General features: G+C 42.8%; 1 protein-coding gene across 1 annotated transcript in view; it reads right to left on the reverse strand.

Annotated features, from left to right (window-relative positions):
* Positions 1 to 22,574, reverse strand: part of LOC146346987 (chloride channel protein C-like) — a 109,827-nt gene that overhangs the window by 81,054 nt on the left and 6,199 nt on the right. Inside the window, exons 2-6 of the mRNA XM_084848083.1 lie at positions 17,660 to 17,789; positions 11,850 to 11,930; positions 10,146 to 10,321; positions 9,390 to 9,482; positions 1,488 to 1,731 (exon numbers count right to left, since the gene is read on the reverse strand). Coding sequence (XP_084704209.1) covers positions 1,488 to 1,731; positions 9,390 to 9,482; positions 10,146 to 10,321; positions 11,850 to 11,930; positions 17,660 to 17,789 — 724 coding nt within the window. The remainder of the gene's footprint in view (positions 1 to 1,487; positions 1,732 to 9,389; positions 9,483 to 10,145; positions 10,322 to 11,849; positions 11,931 to 17,659; positions 17,790 to 22,574) is intronic.

Raw genomic sequence — 22,574 nt, forward strand, 5'->3', positions numbered from 1 at the left:
GAATACTAAAGAAGAGCTTGCAAGAAATTCAAATACGAAATGGGAAAATGTATCAGATACTTCTAGACGGTGCAGCAGTTTTTAGCATTGCTTAAAGTCCTGCTATAAAACAAGATTGTTTTGCAAAAACTTTCTCTCATTCATTTCTCCCAGTAAGCCTCTGACCTTGCCAAGAACACCAATATTACAAGGTGTTACTTATCTCCAATTATTCTTAGCATCTTTCTTTGTGTATATACACTCCTGTTTATAAAATAGGAGCCTACATTTTATGGCATATTCACAGAGGAAGTATAAATCGATATGGGCTTAAATCAATCTATAATGCAAATACAAAGCCTGTGGTTTGTCCCACATTAACATACACATGTAGTACAAACAAGTTAAGAGGGGCTCAGAAATTTTTTTAATCATCTTTCTTATTTTCAAAAAAAGCAGCTTCAAAACACGGGGGGCGGGCAGGGTTCAAACCAAGCAACAGCATGGGGAGGGGGTTCTTAACTTTTCTCCGCCCACTGCTTCTCCATTAGAAATAGGTGTTTTTCTTTCTGCTGGGTTTCAAACACATGTTTGCTCTTGAATAGATTATTCATTACAAATAGAATGAGCGGGTCTGGCCCTACTGTTAGGCTGTGTGAGTTGGTGGCCTCAGGCAACAGATTTTGGGTGTCAGAGAAGGGCAGCAAATTGTTCATGATTTACTTTGTTATTATTCTGTTTGTACTGCCAGGAATGGGGAGGTGTACTTATGGGATTTTCTGCCTCACATTCTAAAATAACTTAGCTAGCTTTGGATACTGCACATCTTGACTTAGGTGGGTAGGGTGCCATTTGGTGCTCTGCCTCAGACAGCAAAATGTTTAGGGACAGCCCTGAGGGTGAGTGTCACTTAAGAACCTCCGTTATTCTCCAGAAAGATGTAAGGAGGCAGGAGCCATCTGCAGCCAATTCTACGGCGGCTGCACTGGCTAGCAGACAGCTACCTGGCATAACTCAAGGTACTGGCATTAATCTGTAAAGTTCTTCATGGCCTTAGATCTGCACACATAACAGAACCTCTCCCTATATGTCATTCCCACTGCCACCAACAATTAAGTTCAGCATCAGGTGCACTGTTCTCATTCCACCATTACATGAGGTCAAGCTATTTCCAGCAAGACACAGTGCTTTTTTGGCAATGGTTCCTGGGCCATGGAATGGCCTCCCAGAGAAGGCTCATCAAAGGACACCCCCAATCGCTTTCAGAAGGGTCTGGAAGATGTTTCTACTGAGAAAGGTGTTTAAGAGTTGAACCAATTGAGTTGGGCTGCTTTCAGTGTTTTACTAATGGATGCTTAGTCATTAAAAATAAACAAATTATGGTCATAAGTGACCTTGAACATGCGATGAGGTGTAGTAGAAGATATTGTAAATAAATACATAAATAAATAGGCCCAAAGAGATATGGGTGCTGTCATTGCTTGTAATAGTATCAACTTAATACATACCCAAAATAAAATCCTCTTCTCTGCTTTGAAAAATCCAAATTGACCCCTGTAGACAAACCCACAGAGAGAAGAAGAGAGTAAATCTGTAGTAAAGGCAGCCATCAAGCAGCAGAAGAATGTTTGCCAGGCCAGCTTGATATCCCAGAAAGAGGCCACCTCCTCAAGTGTAAACAGAAGTCCACCCACTGGAGCATGGAATACAGAAGCGATCCCTGCCCCTGCACCAGCTGTAACAAAATTCCTCCTGTTAACAAGAAGGGGGGAAATACTTAAGAAAAGATAACCACAACCACAACTGCACAGCACAGCTATTTTCAGAAAGGTATTATGTCTATTGGGCTTTTGTTAAGAAAGGTGTGCTGTTCATCTTTAGATCATAAAATAGCAAACGTAAATAATTGCTTAGCGGTGAGCTTGGAACAAGCACTCGCCTTAGACATGACATTTTTGGTAAAATAAAAAGGATACCTACTTCTTTTAAAAGGGCACGCAGAGATGGAGACTGAAGAAATGAAAGAGGCAGCCCCTCTGAAACCTGCTACCTGAAGCAGCACCTTCATGTTGCTTCATAGTAAGCCTGGCCCTGCTAGGAATAGCACATTTGGGCCAAGGAAAGTAATGCTCAAATTCACCCTTTAAGGCACGGATGAGCAGACTTCAGGCTTGCGGGATCGACTTTGGTTTTTTAATACAATTCCATGGTTTACTGGCCAAAACCTGGTGCAAAACAGTGGCTCAAGGAACAGACCCAATTACCCATTGCACCCCAAGATCTACATCCGAATTGCTACAGATCAGGGATTCTAACATAAAACACTTAAACCGGCCAGCAGAGCTGCGCAAAGACCTGGATAGTGCACTATTTTACAGGTGAGGAACACAGAGACTGAGAAACAAGTAATTCACACAAGACTAGTTGTAGCAAATCATATTTTAACATGCAATTTGTTAAACTATTGGGATGCGAATCAGAAACCCTTGATGATTTACTGCAAATCACCCAGTGATATACCAGTAGATCCTGGTCTACCTTTTATCCAGTCTTGCTTTAATCATAAAGTTGGAACAGCCAATAGAGATCATCTAGCCCAACCTGGTGTCCTCCAGATGTGTTGGACTGCAACTCCCATCATTCCCAGCTAGCACAGCCACCATCAGGTTGAGGAAGGCTGATCTAATCCAGTCCCTGTTCCGTCCAGGTCCTGTGCTGCATGATGCAGCATTCCTGACAGACAGCTGTCAACCCTCTGCTTAAATACCTCCAGAGAAGGAGAACCCACCACCTCCCAAAGCAGCCTCTTCCAATTCCAAACTGCTGTCATCATGAAAACATTTCACCTAATGTTTACCTGAAACTTGTTTCCCTACAATTTCCACCCATTGGTTCTAGTCCTGCCCCTCTGGAGCAACCAAGAACAGGTCTGCTCAATCTTTTTCATGGCACCCTTTCAGATATTTCAAGACCACTATCATGTCTCTTCTTAATCTTCTCTTCTTCAGGTTAAAAATACCTGGCTTTTTCAACCCTTCCTCATAGGACTCAGTTTCCACATCCTTCATCATCCTGGTCACTCTCCTCTGGATGTGCTCCAGTTTGTCAATGCCCTTCTTAAAATCTGGTGCACAGAACTGGACACGGTACTCCAAATGTGGCCTGACTAAGGCACAATAGAGCAGAACTATTACTTCCCATGTTCTGGATATTATGCTTCTGTTAATGCAGCCTAAGACTGCATTAGCTTTTCTGGCAGCTGCATCACAGCACTAGCTCATATTCAGCTTGTGACTGCAATCCTATAACCCTTTACCTAGGAGTAAACCCCACTGAGTTGAATGGTGAAATCAATGGGGCTTACTTTGCTGAAATCGAGATATACTCTGTCCATGGCATTCCCGTGATGTACAAAACTAGTAATTCTATCAATAAAGGAGATTAGATTGGTCTGGCATGACGTATTACTGACAAACCAATGATTACTCCCAGTAATCAATGCATTATTTTCCAGATGATCACAGACCACTTAATAATCTCTTCTAGAATTTTGCCCAGTATTGACATCAGGCTGACTAGTCTGAAGTTTCTGGCGCTACTTCCTCCCCCCCCCACCACCCCTTTTTGGAGATGGAGACAATATTTGCCCATCTCCAATCCTCTGACACCTCACATGTTCTCCAGGAATTCTCAGACATTACATACAGCAACTCTGCAGTAACATCTGCAAGCTCCTTCAGGACCTAGGGATGTAAGGTGTCTAGCGCTAGAGATTGAATCCTGGCAAGATGGAAGCCCTGGCATAAACGGTTCCCGATTCCAGGAGATAGACTCATTGCCTGTTCCAGATGGGGTTGCATTCCCTTTGAAAGATCAGGTTCACAGCCTGGAGGTAATCCATCACTGTTGATGGAGGCTCAAGTGGCCGTGGATGCTCAGAGTGCCTTTTACCACCTTCTGCTGGTTTGCCTGCAATAGCCTCTCCTGGACAGGGACAGCTTGGTCACAGTGTAGGTGCCAGTAACCTCAAGACTGGATTACTGTAAAGTGCTCTATATGAGGCTGCCCTTACGGCTGACCCAGAAGCTGCAGCTACTGCAGAATGCAGCAACTTGGCTGCTATCTGGAGCTGCTCCTCTGTAGCGTGTAACTCCTTTGCTGAGGGAACTGCACTGGCTGCCTATTCGCTACAAGGCCAGACTGAAGGTTTCGCTACTAGTATATAAAGCCCTAAACAACTTGGGACCAGGATACTTGAGAGAGCACGTTTTCCCTTATCAACCTGAGGTCATCAGAAGACATGCTTCTGTCGGTTCTGCATGGATCTATGGCCACACTGGAGTCCCCCTGGAGTTGAGCCTTCATTGTGAGGAACTCCCTGCTTCTGGAAATCAGACAGGCACCAACATTGTGTTGTTTTCAGCACCTGCTGAAGACATCTTTATTTCAAGAAGCCTTCCTTGATTGACCAGCCACAGGTTTGTTTGTTTGTTTGTATTTTGTTTTGTTTTTTTAAGTTTAATGTTGTTGTTGTTGTTGTTCAGTCGTTCAGTCGTGTCCGACTCTTCGTGACCCCATGGACCATAGCACGCCAGGCCTTCCTGTCCTGCGCTCTTTCCCGGAGCGTGCTCAAGTTCATACTCATTGCATCCGTGATGCTATCTAGCCATCTCATCCTCTGCCGTCCCCTTCTCCTTTTGCCTTCAGTCTTTCCCAGCATCAGGGACTTTTCCAGGGAGTTTTCTCTTCGCATTAGGTGGCCAAAATATTGGAGCTTCAGCTTCATTATCTGTCCTTCCAATGAGCACTCAGGGTTGATTTCCTTTAGGATGGACTGATTTGACCTCCTTGCAGTCCAGGGGACTCGTAACAGTCTTCTCCAGCACCACAGTTCGAAAGCATCAATTCTTTGGCGCTCAGCCTTCCTTATAGTCCAGCTCTCACAGCCATACATTACTACTGGGAAAACCATAGCTTTGATTAGACGGACCTTTGTCGGCAAGGTGATGTCTCTGCTTCTTACTATGCTGTCTAGGTTGGCCATAGCTTTCCTCCCAAGGAGCAAGCGTCTTTTAATTTCATGGCTACAGTCACCATCTGCGGTGATCTTGGAGCCCAAGAAAGTAAAATCTGTCACTGCTTCCATTTCTTCCCCTTCTATATGCCAGGAAGTGATAGGGCCAGATGACATGATCTTAGTTTTTTTAATGTTGAGTTTCAAACCAGCTTTTGCACTCTCCTCTTTCACCCTCAACAAGAGGCTCTTGAGATCCTCTTCACTTTCTGCCATTAGGGTGGTATCGTCTGCATATCGGAGGTTGTTGATAATTCTCCCGGCAATCTTAATTCCGACCTCTGATTCATCCAACCCGGCATTTCTCATGATGTACTCTGCATATAAGTTAAATAAGCAGGGTGACAATATGCAGCCTTGTCGTACTCCTTTCCCAATTTTGAACCAATCAGTTGTTCCATCTCTGGTTCTTACTGTTGCTTCTTGACCCTCGTACAGGTTTCTCAGGAGACAGGTAAGGTGGTCTGGTACTCCCATCACTTTAAGAATTTGCCACAGTTTGTAGTGATCCACACAATCAAAGGCTTTAGCGTAGTCAATGAAGCAGAAATAGACGTTTTCCTGGAATTCTCTTGCTTTCTCCATGATGCAGCGAATGTTGGCGATTTGATCTCTAGTTCCTCTGCCTCTTCTAAACCCAGCTTGTACTTCCGGTAGTTCTCGGTTCGCATACTGCTGAAACCTAGCTTGTAGGATTTTGAGCATCACCTTGCTGGCATGTGAAATGAGCGCAATGGTGCGGTAGTTTGAACACTCTTTGGCGTTGCCCTTCTTTGGAATTGGAATGTAAACTGACCTTTTCCAGTCTTGTGGCCACTGTTGAGTGTTCCAGATTTGTTGGCATATTGAATGCAGCACTTTAACAGCATCATCTTTTAGGATTTTAAATAGCTCGGCTGGAATACTGTCATCTCCACTAGCTTTGTTGTTACTAATGCTTCCTAAGGCCCACTTGACTTCACTCTCGAGGATGTCCGGCTCAAGTTCAGTGACCGCACTATCATGGCTATCAGGGACATTCAGATCTTTCCTGTATAGTTCTTCTGTGTATTCTTGCCACCTCTTCTTAATCTCATCTGCTTCTGTTAGGTCCCTGCCTTCTTTGTCCTTGATCATGCCCGTCTTTGCACAAAACGTTCCCTTGAGATCTCCAATTTTCTTGAAGAGATCTCTAGTCTTTCCCATTCTGTTGTTTTCCTCGATTTCTTTGCATTGTTCATTTAAGAAGGCCTTCTTGTCTCTCCTTGCTATTCTCTGGAACTCTGCATTCAGTTGGGTATATCTTCCCCTTTCTCCCTTGCTTTTTGCTTCCCTTCATCGTGAGCTACTTGTAAAGCCTCATCAGACAGCCACTTGGCTTTCTTGCATTTCTTTTTCTTTGGGACGGATTTCGTTGCTGCCTCCTGAACAATGTTACAGACCTCCGTCCATAGTTCCTCAGGCACTCTGTCTATCAGGTCTAATCCCTGAAATCTATTCCTCACCTCCACTGTATATTCATCAGGGATATGATTTAGGTCATACCTGAACGGTTTAGTGGTTTTCCCGACGTTCTTCAATTTAAGCCAAAATTTTGCAAGAAGCAGCTCATGATCTGAGCCACAGTCAGCTCCAGGTCTTGTTTTTACTGACTGTATGGAGCTTCTCCATCTTTGGCTGCAAAGGACATAATCAATCTGATTTCGATATTGACCATCTGGTGACGTCCATGTGTAGAGTCGCCTCTTGTGCTGCTGGAAAAGAGTGTTTGCTATGATCAGCATGTTCTCTTGGCAAAACTCTATTAGCTTTTGTCCTGCTTCATTTTGTACACCAAGGCCATGCCTGCCTGTTATCCCGGTGATTTCTTGACTTCCTACTTTAGCATTCCAATCCCCTATGATGAAGAGGACATCTTTTTTTGGTGTTAGTTCTAGAAGGTGTTGTAGGTCTTCATAGAACCGATCAACCTCAGCTTCTTCGGCCTCAGTGGTTGGGGCATAGACTTGAATTACTGTGATGTTGAATGGTTTGCCTTGGATTCGTACTGAGATCATTCTATCATTTTTAAGATTGTACCCCAGTACTGCTTTTCCTACCCTTTTGTTGACTATGAGTGCTACTCCATTTCTTCTAAGGGATTCTTGCCCACAATAGTAGATATGATGGTCACCTGGATTAAATTCGCCCATTCCTGTCCATTTTAGTTCGCTGATTCCCAAGATGTCGATGTTCAATCTTGCCATCTCATGTTTGACCACCTCCAGCTTACCTTGATTCATTGATCTGACATTCCAGGTTCCTAAACAATATTGTTCTTTACAGCATCGGATTTTCTTTTCACCGCCAGACACATCCACAGCTGAGTGTCCTTTCGGCTTTGGCCCAGCCGCTTCACTCTTTCTGGCGCTACTTGGAAATACCCTCTGCTCTTCCCCAGTAGCATATTGGACACCTTCCGACCTGAGGGGCTCATCTTCCAGCGTCATATCTTTTAGCCTTGTGATACGTTCCATGGGGTTTTCTTGGCAAGAATACTGGAGTGGGTTGCCATTTCCTTCTCCAGTGGACCACATTTTGTCAGAACTCTCTGCCATGACCTGTCCGTCTTGGGTGGCCCTGCACGGCATAGCTTATGGCTTCACTGAGTTACGCAAGCCCCTTCGCCACAACAAGGCAGTGATCCATGAAGGGGATTAAGTTTAATATGTTGCTTTATTCTTTATATATTTTAATATGGTGTTTTATTCTTGTTATCTTTTATTGTTCACCATTCTGGAATCTTTAGATGTGGAGCAGTATATAAATGTTTAAATAAATAAATAAATGATTTTCCGGAATTATCACTGTGTGTGAACGTGGCCTTTGTGTCAGATTCATGTAACTCTTTTGACAGTGCAAATGCACATCTCATCTCCTGTTTTGACATTGCTTCCATTTTGTGACTTAAAAGACATGGGTAGAGAAAACTAACATCTGAATTCATCCTCAGATTTTAAATTGTATGTTTCTATGTACTTCCTATGTGCAAAAATACACATCATTATTTTCCAACAGCCTAGATTGATTATCTGCTGTACCAGCAAGTAATCAATAGAGTGGGGTGCAGAAACTGCAAAGATATTTCTGAAATATGTGCTGTTGGTCATGGGGTAAATTTCTTCCTTAAGTACCAGCTTAAGAAATATATCCCGAATTTATTTCACTAATTGCTGAGGCAAGTTAAAAGGCAAAACGTATCATGTTTATTTAGGCTGTCTGACTATCCTTAGGCCACAGATAGCTTGCAATAGCTTTTTGTTTGGAGATACAACAAACAGTATAGTCAAAGATTTGGGATTTATTTACATATTTTCATAATCCAGTGTTTTAAAGCTATAGAACTTGATCCTTCAAACTTTTCCAAATACAAGCTTGACATGAACAATAACAGTGGTATAATAGATCCAGCTTAAAATAAGACCTTACAGGGTATCCCATGGATTTTCAAATGCCATCATTTCACAAATAAAAGATTAAGTGTTTGTAATGTCTGTACTGCAAGATCTGCTGATTTATCATATCCAAGTATCTTAAAAATGTTATTTTATACAAAAATAGCATTCTTCACGTCACATTGTATGAAATCATTTCATGTGAACAATGTCCATTTAAAATCCAATGACCATTGTGAAGAGAAAATTCTGTTTTGTGCATGCTCTGTAGTAGGATAAGCCAGCCACTGTTTCAACATATGCCAGAAGGCAATGAAGAATCAGATCAGGAATCTTAAATAGGATTGCCTTCTAAGTGTTTGGCATAGCAATTGTACTTGACTATATACTTCAAAATGATAGTGTTCAAAAATGCAGCATAAGCTTGTTTTCCTAATCAAAATTTATTTGAAAGACAAAAACAAAAAAAGTAACTTGGTAGGCCTACAGTTTGGGGAAATACCTTTATTAGAAACAACCAAAATGCCACAGAATTGTGCAAGTTTTCGAGTTCTCCAGAACTTTTCATCAGGTCAGTCACATAAAAGTAACAATGCATTGTCCCCTTAAGCACAATCCAGTCTCCATTAAACACACTTACTAGGGAGTAAACCCTATTGAACACAGTTGGACTTAATATGCATAGGTTTGCACTGTAAAGTGCTGCTTGAAATTGTATATTCCCTACAGTGGAGGTGTAACTTGGGAGAAAAGATGTCTGGATATTTTCTAGCCCATCGTGTCACAGGGACCCCCATTATGATGACAGGTAAAATAAAATAATTTCCAATGATGTTTCTTTTATGTTACGCAGATTAAGCCACCTCTTTTTAACCCATCTTTCAGAAACTAGTCTGAGAAACTTATTTGATAAATTCCCTTACTTGTCAGCTGTATTCCAAAATCTGGTGAAGGAGGGGAGATGAATTCCAAGAAACTTTAGCTTGAACTGGCTCAATCCATATCCTATTATTGCACTGGAAACATATTTCTAAGCATTAATGTTATATTTAATTTACATATTTACAACATTTAAAATCATAAAAAGCAAATGATCAGATGCTATAGAGCTGCATAGAAATTTAGATTCATTCTCCAGATTATGGGTTATGTACCATAGGGGTGTGTGTGTATATATATATAATACAAATGGGACCTGCAACAATATGTTGCAGTGCAGCATGCTCCTGTTCAGGGTTCCAGCCAGCCATTCCCTTTTCCAGAATACTCCATTTCCTTCTCCCTTCCCCACTTTTCCTCCCCCCCTGCCAAAATAAAATAGGCACATAGTGTTCTGTGGTTACTGAGCACAGTTTATGTTCCTCTTTGTCAAGAAGACTCTAGAAATCACCTTAAAATTAGTTATTGACTAGTAAACCCTAGCACATACTCATCTCTCTTTGTAAAGTGCAGAAACTAAATTTTTGGAATTGTCTTGTCTTATTCCAAGGGCCTAGCAATAAACTAAGGTGCTTTACTAATCATATACTTTTGTGTACATTAAAAGGTATATGATTAAAATCACAGGACTAGATCCTTTTATGCACATTGAGTAGGAAATGGTTGTAGACATATATGTGTACAGAGAACTGCTTCATTTTTCTTTTAAACCTGAAACTTTTAAAATATCAACTCCTTACCCCAAGTGAATCATGGGACCTTCTGGTCCACAGAAGAGTCCAGATGCCACAGCTAAAACACATGAGCCAAATGTTCCCACAAAAGTCCTGATATTAAAAATTTGCTGAGTAGAAGCTCCATTCAGAAAGCCAATGACTTCTGGTAATCCACTTGGTGCACCTGTTGGACAAAAGAACTGTGAAAAGAAAAAGGCAATGTAACTGTAGTACTCACATATCCACACTGACACCTAAGCTCACATAACTCCAGAGCCTAATCAAACGTTTTCCTATTTCCAATCAAGATTATCACATGAAATGGTTTAATTGTTATGGTTTGTCCTAAAGGATCTTGGGAAGTGTGTCCTCTTAAGAATTTTCTGTCAGAAGTCCCTAGCCTCCTCACAGAACTGCACTTTCTATAATCTCAGTTAAATCCATTTATTTATATTAACAATATTTATGATATTTACAGACTATTTATTTATTACATTTATATCCTGCCCTTTTTCCTCCTTAAGGAACCCAATGCAGTGTACATAATCCTCCTCCTCTCCCTTTTATCCTCACAACAACAGCCCTGTGAGGTGGGTTGGGCTGAGAGTCTGTGACTGGCCCAAAGTCACCCAGTGAGCTTCCATGGCCGAGTGGGGACTAGAACCCAGATCTCCCGACTCCCAGTCCAACACTCTCGCCACTACGCCACACTGGCTACACAGACTACAGACTACACAGGAAGCAACGTTTTACTGAGTCAGATCATTGGTCCATCTAGCCCAGTAATGGGGACACTGACTGGAAGTTGCTCTCTTAGGCTTTAGGCAGGAGTTTCCCCAGCCTAACCTAGAGATGCTGGAGATCAAACGTGGACCTTCTGCGTGCAAAGCTGTATCACTAAACCGCAGCCCCTCCCCAGACAGAATGTCTTTCAGGGGAAGTCTGTTCACATGGCAGATTGCAACAACTTAAAAATACAAAACAATGAGTGAAATTGATGCAAACAAAATCAAACTACATAAAAGCAAGAGTAAAAAGTCTCCACTAATCCCCAGATGCCTAATGGAATAAAAGGATCTTCACCCTCTTACAAAGACAGATGAGGGGAAAGCACTTACGCCCTTCCCACTGGAGAACATTCCACCTGTTTTTAATCTAGACATACTTTTATTCTACCATAAAGTTCCTTTCTTATACTTCAGCCACTGGACCAGGCTGTTTTTGGGAAGTAGATACAATTTTCTTTTATCCTTCCCATCCATTTTGATGTTACTGAGTTGGTTGCACTTCAGATTAGCAACCCAAGAAAAGCAATTTTACTAAGCCAATTTCTTCTGGTAGGTTCATATGAGCTTTAGAAGCCATTCAAGTGGCAGAAAAGGGGAGCAATACCCCATGTCATCTTTTCCCACCTAAAGACATTCAAAACATTGTGCTGCAAGTGTTTCTTTACCGATCCAACCTTCATCTGATTCACTAAAGCGAATCTATTCAACTACCATCAAAATTTGATTTAATAATTATGTGGGGGTTGTATTTGTATTGACCAAAGCCTTTTCTAATATCAACATTCAAAGTGTGCTGCCTAAAGTACAGTGGGCTATGTGATAAATCTGCACTGTGTGCAAGCACTGAGTCTCATTCACTTTAACTATAAGGTAGTGTCCTCTTTCTCTTAGAACTTGGTATTTAAAATAGCTGAGCAAGAATTGGTACTTTAGCACTTACCACAACCAGTCCTGATGATAAAATGATCATAACCAGTCCAATTCCAAGTATGCAGATCCAAGTCATGTGAAAGCTGCCTTTCTGTTAGTTTTACAAATACATTGTTATTGGTAGAGAAATTGCATAAAACCCTCCTGGGGTATTCACTTGCCTTGAAAGTTCCATTGCTTTATTGTGAGGCAGCCTAAGTTTTAGGTCTAATCCGCATATTACCTCTACCATGTGAAAGATGCCACATGATGCCTTCTCCACACCAATGCCACAATGTGCAATGTGGCTGGTCTCATGGCTCTTCTGCCTGGAATCAACTGGGGATGGGTACCACTGGAGTGGAAGCTCCATGCTAGATGGAAGAACAATGTGAACGGCCACACTGACACATTATGGTGGCAGGATGGAAAAGCCATCACCCAGAGGCCATTTCCAATTACTTCCACGTGATTAGAAGTAAGGAGTAACCCAGACCTCAGAAACGCCATCACCATGTTCAGACAAGGAAATAATAGCACCATGGCCATGTGAAAATATGCTAGGGGAAGGCTACCCTATGTGGCAAGCAACAGCACACCATGTGAAGAGAGTGGTTTTCACCATGCCATTTCCAACATACCAAAAAAAGTATCTGGGGCCATAACATCCCCAAACCACCTGTAGAGAAGAGCCTGTTGTATTTCTCTCTCTTTGGCAACAGCAACCAGTGAGAATGTTTGCTAGATGAGACCAAAATGGATAATCACCCCTGCTGATGTCAACAGCCTGAATCCATGCCGGGGCAACTATCCAGTTAGTGACCATGTGTTTGCATGGTTCTGGCTGCAGCATGCCCTGACTATGCTGCCATCTCCCATTGCTTTAAAAGGGACAGACAGGAATTCCCCTGCCCAACTCAAATCACCACATAGTGCAGGGGTGGGCAGCTTGTGGCCCTCCAGATGTTTTGACTGATAACTCCCATTAACCCTCACCACTGGCTATGCTAGCTAGGGCTGATGGGAATTGGAGGGCAAAACATCTGGTGGGCCACAAGTTGCTGACCCCTGACATAGTGGATGTCAGCAGTTTCACCTAGCAAACCACCTCACCAGCCACCACAGTTCTGTGGTCAAAATGGCATTCTGCAACCAATCCACATCTTTAGGAACACATGTGTTCACAAAAGCAGGAAACCATCATATGAATTTAAGCTTTTTATTTTACTGTTTTTAAATCATTCATTTGAATGAAACAGACCTTAAACAGGGAGTATCATTTAAGTTGAAAATAGCTGGATCACATAGATTTGTTACATTCTGATTAAGCATTTTAAAATAGATGTGAATAAAGACAAAAAGACACTTTTAGCATCACTTGACAAAACTCCCCAGAGTTACTTATTTTTCAAGAAATCCCTGCAATATAAAGACCCAATGAACTGCATGCCTAACTGAGGTTGTAATCGTATTTGTACTTACTTGGGAGTAAGTATTGTTGAACTCAGTGGAATTTACTTTTGAACAGACGTGTAAAGGGTTTTGCTGTGAAAACCCATTTAGAACAGTACAATTGATAATGGTTTAGATCCAGACTTAGAACAGACCCAGTGAAATCAGTGGGACGGAACGTAGTAATGATTTCATTGAGTCAGTTGTAAGTATAAATCTGGATCCATTGGCTATAAAGTTTGCTTGGTGAGTTAGCTTATAAAAATTGTTATTCTAGTGTGTTATAAAATATATTTTCCAGTCTACATCTTTTGTAAAGATATGGTTCCACCTTTTCCCCTTTTGGTTTTTGTTTGTTTGTGTTTGGATTAGCCAGAGTCGTGTTGTCTCCAGTGCTCATCACAAGTAAATTGACTCCCACACATTTTCAATAAAGTAATGGTGCTGAGGTTAGATTCACGTGTGTCTGAAAGTCAAAGATGTCTCTTTTGTTTTCTAGTCTTAAATGGTTCAGCAAATTACTACAGATTTCCTGCCTTAGCCTCAGGTCAGCTCTTTGACTGCAAATTGCAAACATGTGGGATGCTGCAGCAATTTAAGAAGAGCAGATACATGTAACTTGGGTTGAATACTTTGCAAATGAAAGAGGAAGATACCTCAGTCTTGGGGCTCCTTCACACAGGGCTTTTGGAGGCAATCTCCTGCTATGGAGATTGCTTACTCACAGAAGTTTGTGTACATGATGCAGCCCTCATCCAGGGAATCTCCCGCTATTTGTGAGCTCTATTGCGTTGTTTTCCATGATGAGGAAAGTCTGGCATTTTCCCTTCTCCCGCAGTGGAGTTGACAAAAATGAGGGTGTACAGTTTAAAGTCGCTTTTATTACAACTAAAACAACAGAGCCACCTAGTGGCTTTGTAATGAAACACATAGATCTCATTGTGAAGTTTTGGGTTTTTTTAAAGCCACGTGGAAAGGACCCAATCTGATTCCACAAAGGTTCTGGAAGCAGAAGCCCTGGTAAATTGCAGGATTTTTAGCCTTGTGTGATGAAGCCATTGGAATCTTTCCCCTGATTTCCTGACTGGTAGTGCCATAATTTTGACAGCTCCTGATCAAATATAGCACAATAATAACAAGAAAAGTGGGTAGGCCTGTTCTCTAGCCACTGGTATTACAGAAAATGTTTTTGTAGTCTCCTAGCATTGACAGTTATTCATGTCCCTTTAGTCTAGGGCACCTTTCTTCCTCTATGGATGCTTTAAAACAGATATTGTTAAACTCCAACTCCCATCAGTTCCCACCAGCATGACCAATGGTCAGTGGTGATGGAAGTTATAGTCCAAAACAGGTTCCCCATCCCTGCTTTAAAATATGCAGAAGAAGGAGAAGAAGAGATTAGTACTTATAAAAACATGTGAACTCTTTATTGGTACATTATTTATCACCGTGTGATCTCTAGCAAACCTGCATGTCAACAGATTAATGTTGCCTGCAAATCAATATATCCTGGGACCTGATCCCAAAGAAACCCCCACTTCAACTTCTCACTCTTCCTCCCACTCTGCAACTTCTGTCTCTAGCCACTCACCCTCAGAGTTTCTCTATATCAGGGCAGGGGCAGGCTGGAGAATGAGGTCTGTCCCCAACATGTGGCTTTTGTATACATCAGTGATTCCAATGCTGGATGGAGGGGCTGAGGAGATTTTTTTTTCTCCCACCTCCCAACCATTAGTGAGGCTGTTGTCACAGCTGGAGCAAGGGGCATGGCCAGGCCTGGGCCTGCTTTTGCAAATCCAGCACTACCCCAAACTTCCCAAAGTGATGATTGCAGCTTGTCAGAAATGCAGATGAGTGGTCACTTCAGCTTCCCTACCCAAGAGGCTAGGTATGGGAATTGAAGCATTAGAAGGAAATGCTATCCCCCATGCAAACCTGGAGCTCTTGTTGGAGAGGAAAAGACTGACATGATTCTCCCCCCCCCACCCCCACCCCCTTTCCAAAGCCAGATCCCGGCCTTGGGGATGAATGGCACACCAGAACTGGATTGTCTCTCCTCTTTCATCTCCAACTAGCCTTCTGTTGTTACATTGCTCTAAGCATGGCATGACAAAGAATTACACTGTTGGGAATTGGCTATTATGTATAGACAGATAGGGGTGAGCAACAAAGTCAGGGTTTCTTCTTTGCAACCCATACCAAATCATTTGGTGGTGTATGGAGAAACACCCTCTGGATGTTCCTTCTTTGGAGGCAAACTAAATGTTATAGCAGCATACACGAGGGGTAGAAATGTGGTTGTACAATATTCTCATGAAGTGAAAGTGGGGGTGTGGCAATTCAAAGTACAGCTTTGTTGAGCAGGAAAAGGTACTGAAGCCTTCCTTCTGGCTTCCCCCCCCCAAAAAAAAAAACCCCAGTCCTCCCCACTCCAAAAATGATCTCATGGAAGGCCTTACTTTCATCTCCAAGGCCCACCAAGAAAACTAAAAAAAAGAGCTGAAAAGAAGCAGCTTTGGGCAGGGTTGTGAAGGCTGACCTTCCTCCTCCTGCCCACCCCAGCTGCAACTTAAATAATCTCCACCATGTTTTTGATTATGGTAAGACACAAGGACACAAAGAAGACTCCTTACTCTCTTCTATGCAATGTTAGCTGCCGCCTTCAAGGATATTGGTTAGAGTCTACATTTGTTTTCACTTTGATGGTGATATTTTTTTAACCTCTGCCAGGTCAAAATAAAGACCAGATGCACTGAACTACTACCCCTGATGTCCCATTCACTGACAACTGTGCTCTTGTCAACACACTCAGCAATAGGCAGATTCCTTGCAGACCGTTTCAATTTGGTCTGGCCCTCAGTCTAAAGAAAAACAGAAACTATGCCACACCACTGGCTTAGCACTGAACCTGTCACACCAATTATGAACACTGAGGACACCATTCTTAAATCCACTGACAATTTCTGCTATCTCAAGGCCAAACTAGTCACGTCATTTTTGTATGTAGTGAGCCCTAATGTACCATGGTGTAGTGGGAAGGGATGCTTTAACCTTTTGCCCCCTGCACCTGCTATCTGAATGGGGAAAGGCTCCCACTGGAGCTCTCCCCCCATGCAAATAGCAGGTATGAGGAGGTTAAACGGGGCAAAGGGTTAAAGCCCCCCCCCCCATCACAGCAGAGTCCCAATCCAGATCAGGCCTCATGCCATCTCTTTCTTTCTTTCTTTCTTTCTTTCTTTCTTTCTTTCCTCCTTTCTTTTAAGCTGCACACTAGGGCTAACTATGCAATAAATGTCACATCTAGTTCAGCCATCCTTGTCTCATTACTTGTCTAAGCAAAATGGCTGCAGTCTTTACAAAACTGAGTCATGGCCTTTGGAACAACCATCGAACCCACAGAAGTGTAGCCAACGGTCAGTGTGCAATTAAACACTACTGCTAACATTGTGCTAGTGGAAGCAACTTTTAGCACAACACCAATAGTGTTTGCTTGCACTAGATGTCATTTCTACTATTGCAACATAATCTACATTAGCAGTAGTATCAAACTGGATACTGCTTAATATATATCAAAATATATGTACTGTTTCTTGATTTCCCCCTTTTTTACAATAAATAAAAACTCAAACCTACCCAACAAAATGGTCCTTGGCCTGATCTAACAATAGATTATTATTATTTATATACCATACCATTTGCTCTTATGTTGAGGTTTCAGTTCCTTCTGGACAGATTCTGGACTTTGCTCAAGCCTTGATTTCACATTGTTTTATTTAATTGTTATAATTATGCCCCTGTAAGGACTTATAAGAAGAGCCTTGCTGGATCAGACCAAAGGCCCATCTAGTTCACCATCCTGTTTCCAACAGTGGCCAGTCAGATGCCTCTGAGAAGCCCCACAAGAGGACATGAGGCCAATCACCTTCTTCCATTGTTATTCCCTAGCAACTGGCATTCAGAGACACAGCTCGATGTGGCTTATGTAGGGATCACAGACTTTGACCAAGCTAAGCACAGCTAGCTTTAACAATGTAACATCAGCACTCATCCTTGGACCACAATTTGGGCCCAAGAGTATGCCTAGTATTGACCATTGGGAAAGTGAGCCAGCTGCCTTCTTACAGAGGCTAATTCCAGGCAAAGTGGTTCTTAATTACCTATGTTCGCTCATTAAAAGAAATTATACAACACACACAGAACCTATAGCCCCTGGGCATGCCCCCACAGTTGACATGGTCCAATAGTATTTTCACTCAGTGTTTGTAGAGCAATATATGGTCAGGAACAGAGATGGCATAATCCTGACATCAGGTAGCAAAATCTTAATTGAATTTTTTGACCAAAGTTATATGAAAGGAGAGGTTGATTTGTTATTTTCTGACATATTACCTGAATATAGTTCTCCACCAGTTCCCATTTCAGCTTGATGAGATAATCAATTATTTGATGGATCAGGAAACCCAGTGTTCCTACTACTATTCCAATGATGCCCATCACCAACCATCGATCCCAATCCATTCTAAAAAATAAAAAACCAGAAGAATTGCATATCAGTGGCAATCATCTCAGGATGTTAATAATTAGCCTTTTGTTAAGGGGTATAATTAGCTAAATGGTTAATGGACATAGATCACGGAATCTAGGTTTTTAGAGCAAAATTTGGTGACTTTTGTTGAGAATCTCAGCTTCCAATTGAAACAAGATCATGGTTTTCTACACAATATTTTGTTTAGCTTGGACGGCTTGGAGCAAAAACTTTACTGACCTAAGACCGAGACTGCTTGGTTATTAATAAATTTAATAAATACATACATATTTGAGAGATCATACTGCTCCATGGTATACCCCAGAGCTGCAAGTGATGAAACAAAATAGGAGATGGCTTGAGTACAGATGGAGAAGAAACCCTAGTGGATGCAATAAAGTATATTCAGGGGCAATGAGGGTGACAAAAATAATCATCTTGCTGCCTCTATTGAATCTTCTATCTGCCACCCAGTGGAGCTGTTCAGAGTTATCTGGGGGCTATTATATGCCAGCCCTAAGGACACTGTACACCCCTCTGAGGCCTGCTGTAATGCATTTGCTTGGCACTTCCAGGATAAAATGTCTTGCATCTGCCAGGACTTAGACTCCAGTGTTATAGCAGGTGAATCTGGTGAGGTATCCAGAGCACATCCTTGTCCTGTTCTCCTGGATGAGTTTCAGTTGGTACAGTTCAATGGCATTGACAAAGTGCTTGGAGAGTCTCATGTAACCACTTCTGTACTGGATCCTTGCCCCTCTTGGCTTATAAAAACTGGCAGGGAAGGAACAGCTGGCTGGGCCAGGGAGGTGATTAATGCCTCCTTATGAGAGGGAGTGGCCCGGGCCACCTCAAAGAGGTAGTGGTGAGACCACTCCTGAAGAAACCCTCCCTGGACCCAGGAAATCTTAATAATTTTAGGCCAGTAGCAAATGTTCCTTTCCTGGGCATGGTCCTTTGAGTGGGTGGGTGGATTATCCATCAGTAATCAGTGGATGAAACCAATTATCTAGATCCATTTCAGTTGGGGCTCAGGCCAGGTTTTGGAATGGAAACAGCCTTGGTTGCCCTATATGATGACCTATGTCAGGAAAGAGACAGGGGGAGTGTGACCTTGTTGATTCTCCTTGATTTCTTGGTGGCTTTCGATACCATTGTCCATGGTATCCTTCTGGGACGATTGTCTGAACTGGGAGTAGGAGGCACTGCATTGCAGTGGTTTTGCTCCTACTTGGACGGTCAGCTCCAGAAGATGGTGCACGGGGAATAGTGCTCAGCCTCGTGGATTCTCCAGTATTGGGTACCCCAGGGGGTGGTTTTGTCCCCCATGCTATTTAACATCTACATGAAACCGTTGAGTGTGGTCATCCGGAGTTTTGGAGTGTGTTGTCAGCTCCATTTCTCCTATTCATCTTCTTCAGGTGAGGCTGTGGATGTGCTAAATTGGTGCCTGGCTGTGACAATGAACTGGATGAGGGCTAATAAACTGAAACTCAATCCAGACAAGACTGAGATGCTGTTGGTGGGTGGTTCTCCTGACCAGATGGAGGGTGCTCAACCTGTTCTAGATGGGGTTGCACTCCCCCTGAAGGAGCAGCTTCGTAGCTTAGGGGTTCTACTTGAGGCTCAGGTGGCTCTGTAGCACAGAGTGCCTTCTACCAACTTTGGTTGGTGTACCAGCTATACCCCTATCTGGACGACGATAACCTGGCTTCAGTTGTCTATGCTCTGGTAATCGCCAGGTTAGATTACTGCAATGCACTCTACATGGGGCTGCCTTTGAAGATGGTTCAGAAACTGCAGCTCATGCAAAATGTGATGGCCAGATTGATAACAGGGACCAGAAGGTCCAAATATATAAGACCAATGGAACCAGTTACCTATGGAGGTAGTGAGCTCTCCTACACTGGAAGCATTCAAGATGAAGCTGAACAGCCATCTATCAGAGATGCTTTGACTTGGATTCCTGCATTGAGCAGGGGTTGGACTCAGTGGTCTTATAGGCCCCTTCTGACCCTACTATTCTATGATTTTACTGTGTTTTTAATATTTTTAACCTTTGTAAACTGCCCAGAGAGCTTTGGCTATTGGGTGGTATAGAAATGTAATTTAATTAATTAATAACAACAACAACAATAATTTTACCTATTGCCCTAGATCTCTCTCCCCATAAGCCTACATTTCCCACTTTATGCACATTGCCTACATCCCCTGCTTTGAATAACTCACCCCTGCAATTAATCCCTGATCAAAATCTCAGGTTCCGCTTGCAAAATTGCAATGAGAATAAATTGACTTAACTTTCATAATTTATTTCAGTCACAACATTTGAGAGATGCAAGCATAAACTTTCAAGATATGATTTACTGGTAACTAATGTGCTCTATTTAGCTCTTTTGATTAACCACCACAGCTGTGTTAGCAGCTAAAATACCCAGGTGCAATGCCTCTTATTCCTGACTGCTGAGATGCAAAAATGAAACACTAGATCCTACAATCCACTTCCCCATGGAAACTGATTCTAGTTAATACTTCCAAGAATCCCATCAAACCCAGTCCAAACTTTCTTTAATCAATCAGTCCAAAGTAGCCCACCACTTTCCCTGGTCACAATGTCTCCCTTACAATTATTTTAGCTGTATAGGTGCCACTTTTGCAATACAGCTGGGTATTATTACACAAGCTTTATGTCTTCATCTCCTTTAAAAAATGTTCCAAAGGACACAATCCTGTGCATGTTTAGACAGAAAAAACCCCTACACCTCCCAGTTTTCCTCAGCCAGCATGACTGGCTAGAGAATGCTGGGAGTTGTAGGACTTTTTTTTCTATCTAAATATGCATAGGATTGTGTCCTAAAAGGCTTAGAATCATAGAATAGTAGAGTTGGAAGGGGCCTATGTTTCTAGTACCTTTTTCTCCTTTCTAAGTTTTGTGGCATTTTGGTTGGTCCTCCTAATAAAGGGATTGCCAACTTGTAGATGTGAAAATTTTTCTAGTGGACCAACTTTTTGTTTCCCTTCAGAAGTACATGTGGAAGTTTTCCATTTGTCCAACCTGTATGCACTCTTCACTGTCGCCAATAGATGGCATGAGAGGACTTTTGTTTAAATCCACAGTTAGATGTAATGGAACTTACAGTGAATGTGGTAAAACACTTAAAGCTGGCAGTACCTATGAACCAGTCTTTAAATCAGACCTACAAACTCCACTTTGACTATGGGCCAATCTACAGTTACGGTAGGGATGTACGACTCCCTTACCTTGTTCCAGTGGCAGCGTCCGCTGGAGGGGGGAGAAGCTCCATCCTTCCCCCTGGAATCCTCGATGGGGGGGGAGGTGATCTGGTCCTCCCCCCTGGAATCCTTGACAGCCGGCTCTGCTCCGTGGTGGCTCCGCGGAGCAGCCGGCCAGGCCAGGGCCATCCGCAGCTGGATTTCCAGCCGCGGTGGCTGCTGGGTAAAAAAAACACAAAAAAACGGCAAACGCAAATGGCGGGGGCTACGGCCGCCGCCATTTGCGTTCCTTATTTTTCGCCGTCTTAGTCTATGTAAATATTTATGTAGACTATTAAGACGAAAATAAAGGGGAACGCAAATAGCGTAGTGGGGGCTATTTGCGTCCCTTTTTGATTTGCCGTTTTAGCCTACGTAAATATTTATGTAGTCTAAGACGGCGAATCAAAAAGGGACGCAAACAGCGCCCACTATGCTATTTGCGTTCCTCTTTATTTTCGCCGTAATAGTCTACATAAGTCTTTACGTAGCCTATCATGTCTCTGTAAAAAAAACAACAACAACCAGACTGGAAATGGTGGCAGCAGCAGCTGGTCAGAAGACCAGCCACCGAAGCTACCGCCACCGCAGCTGCCTGGAACATCTGCCCCAGGTAAGTCTCGTCCCGGGGGGGATCCACGGAGGGGTGGGGGGTGGCAGGCCATTCCACCACGGATTTCGGGGCCCCGAATGCACTGGCATTCGGCCTCACCGAGATCCATGGTGGAATTCTCTGACATCCCTAACTTACGTGTTTTTTCATTTCCAATGAGGTTTCACTGCCCATCTTTTACACTACGCAGTAGCCACCTTGAATTGGAACCGGAATTTCCTTCTTCCGTGCTCCCGCTTTCAATACCCTGATATCCCGGTATTTCCCCTTAATGTGCTCTGATTTTCCGCCTTCGCTACCATATCTGGTTGTACTCCCCTCCCCTGTCTGTCCATATATGGCAGTGTTTGTATTTCCCTCCTGTCCAATCACAGCTCTTGACGGCCCCATGTCGTCTTCCGGCTACTGTTCTCATAGCTTCCTCAGCACTCACTGTTTCCTCAGCAACAAGCAAAAGGCTGGATGTGCGCACGCTTGTCTGATCTCGGAAGCTAAGCAGGGTCGGCTCCGGTCAGTAGTTGGAAGGGCGACCGCCTGGGAATCAGGCTTCCTGCACTAAGCAGGGGGTTGTTCTATCCCTTCAAATGAGATTCAGTTTTACCCCCTTCTATCCCCCGCTTCGGCTGTTTTTTTAAAAATGTAGGCGTTATCTTCGAAGAATCATGGCTTCTCCGCTATGTTTTTTTTCTTCTGATTCTGGCATGATCATCGAAGATTTGAAAATTCGAAGAGTTGAAGCTTCATATCTTTGAATTTTTGAATCTTCGAAGATCATGCCTGAATCAGAAAAAAAACAAAACATCGCGGTGAAGGCACGATTCTTCGAAGATAACGCCTTAATTAAAAAATAACCTCCCGAAGCGGGGGATAGAAGGGGTAAAACTTAATCTCAC

The sequence above is a fragment of the Heloderma suspectum genome, chromosome 4 (genome assembly GCF_057233095.1).
Source record: "Heloderma suspectum isolate Gila_16-S chromosome 4, 16-S_ref, whole genome shotgun sequence".
NCBI lineage: Eukaryota > Metazoa > Chordata > Lepidosauria > Squamata > Helodermatidae > Heloderma > Heloderma suspectum.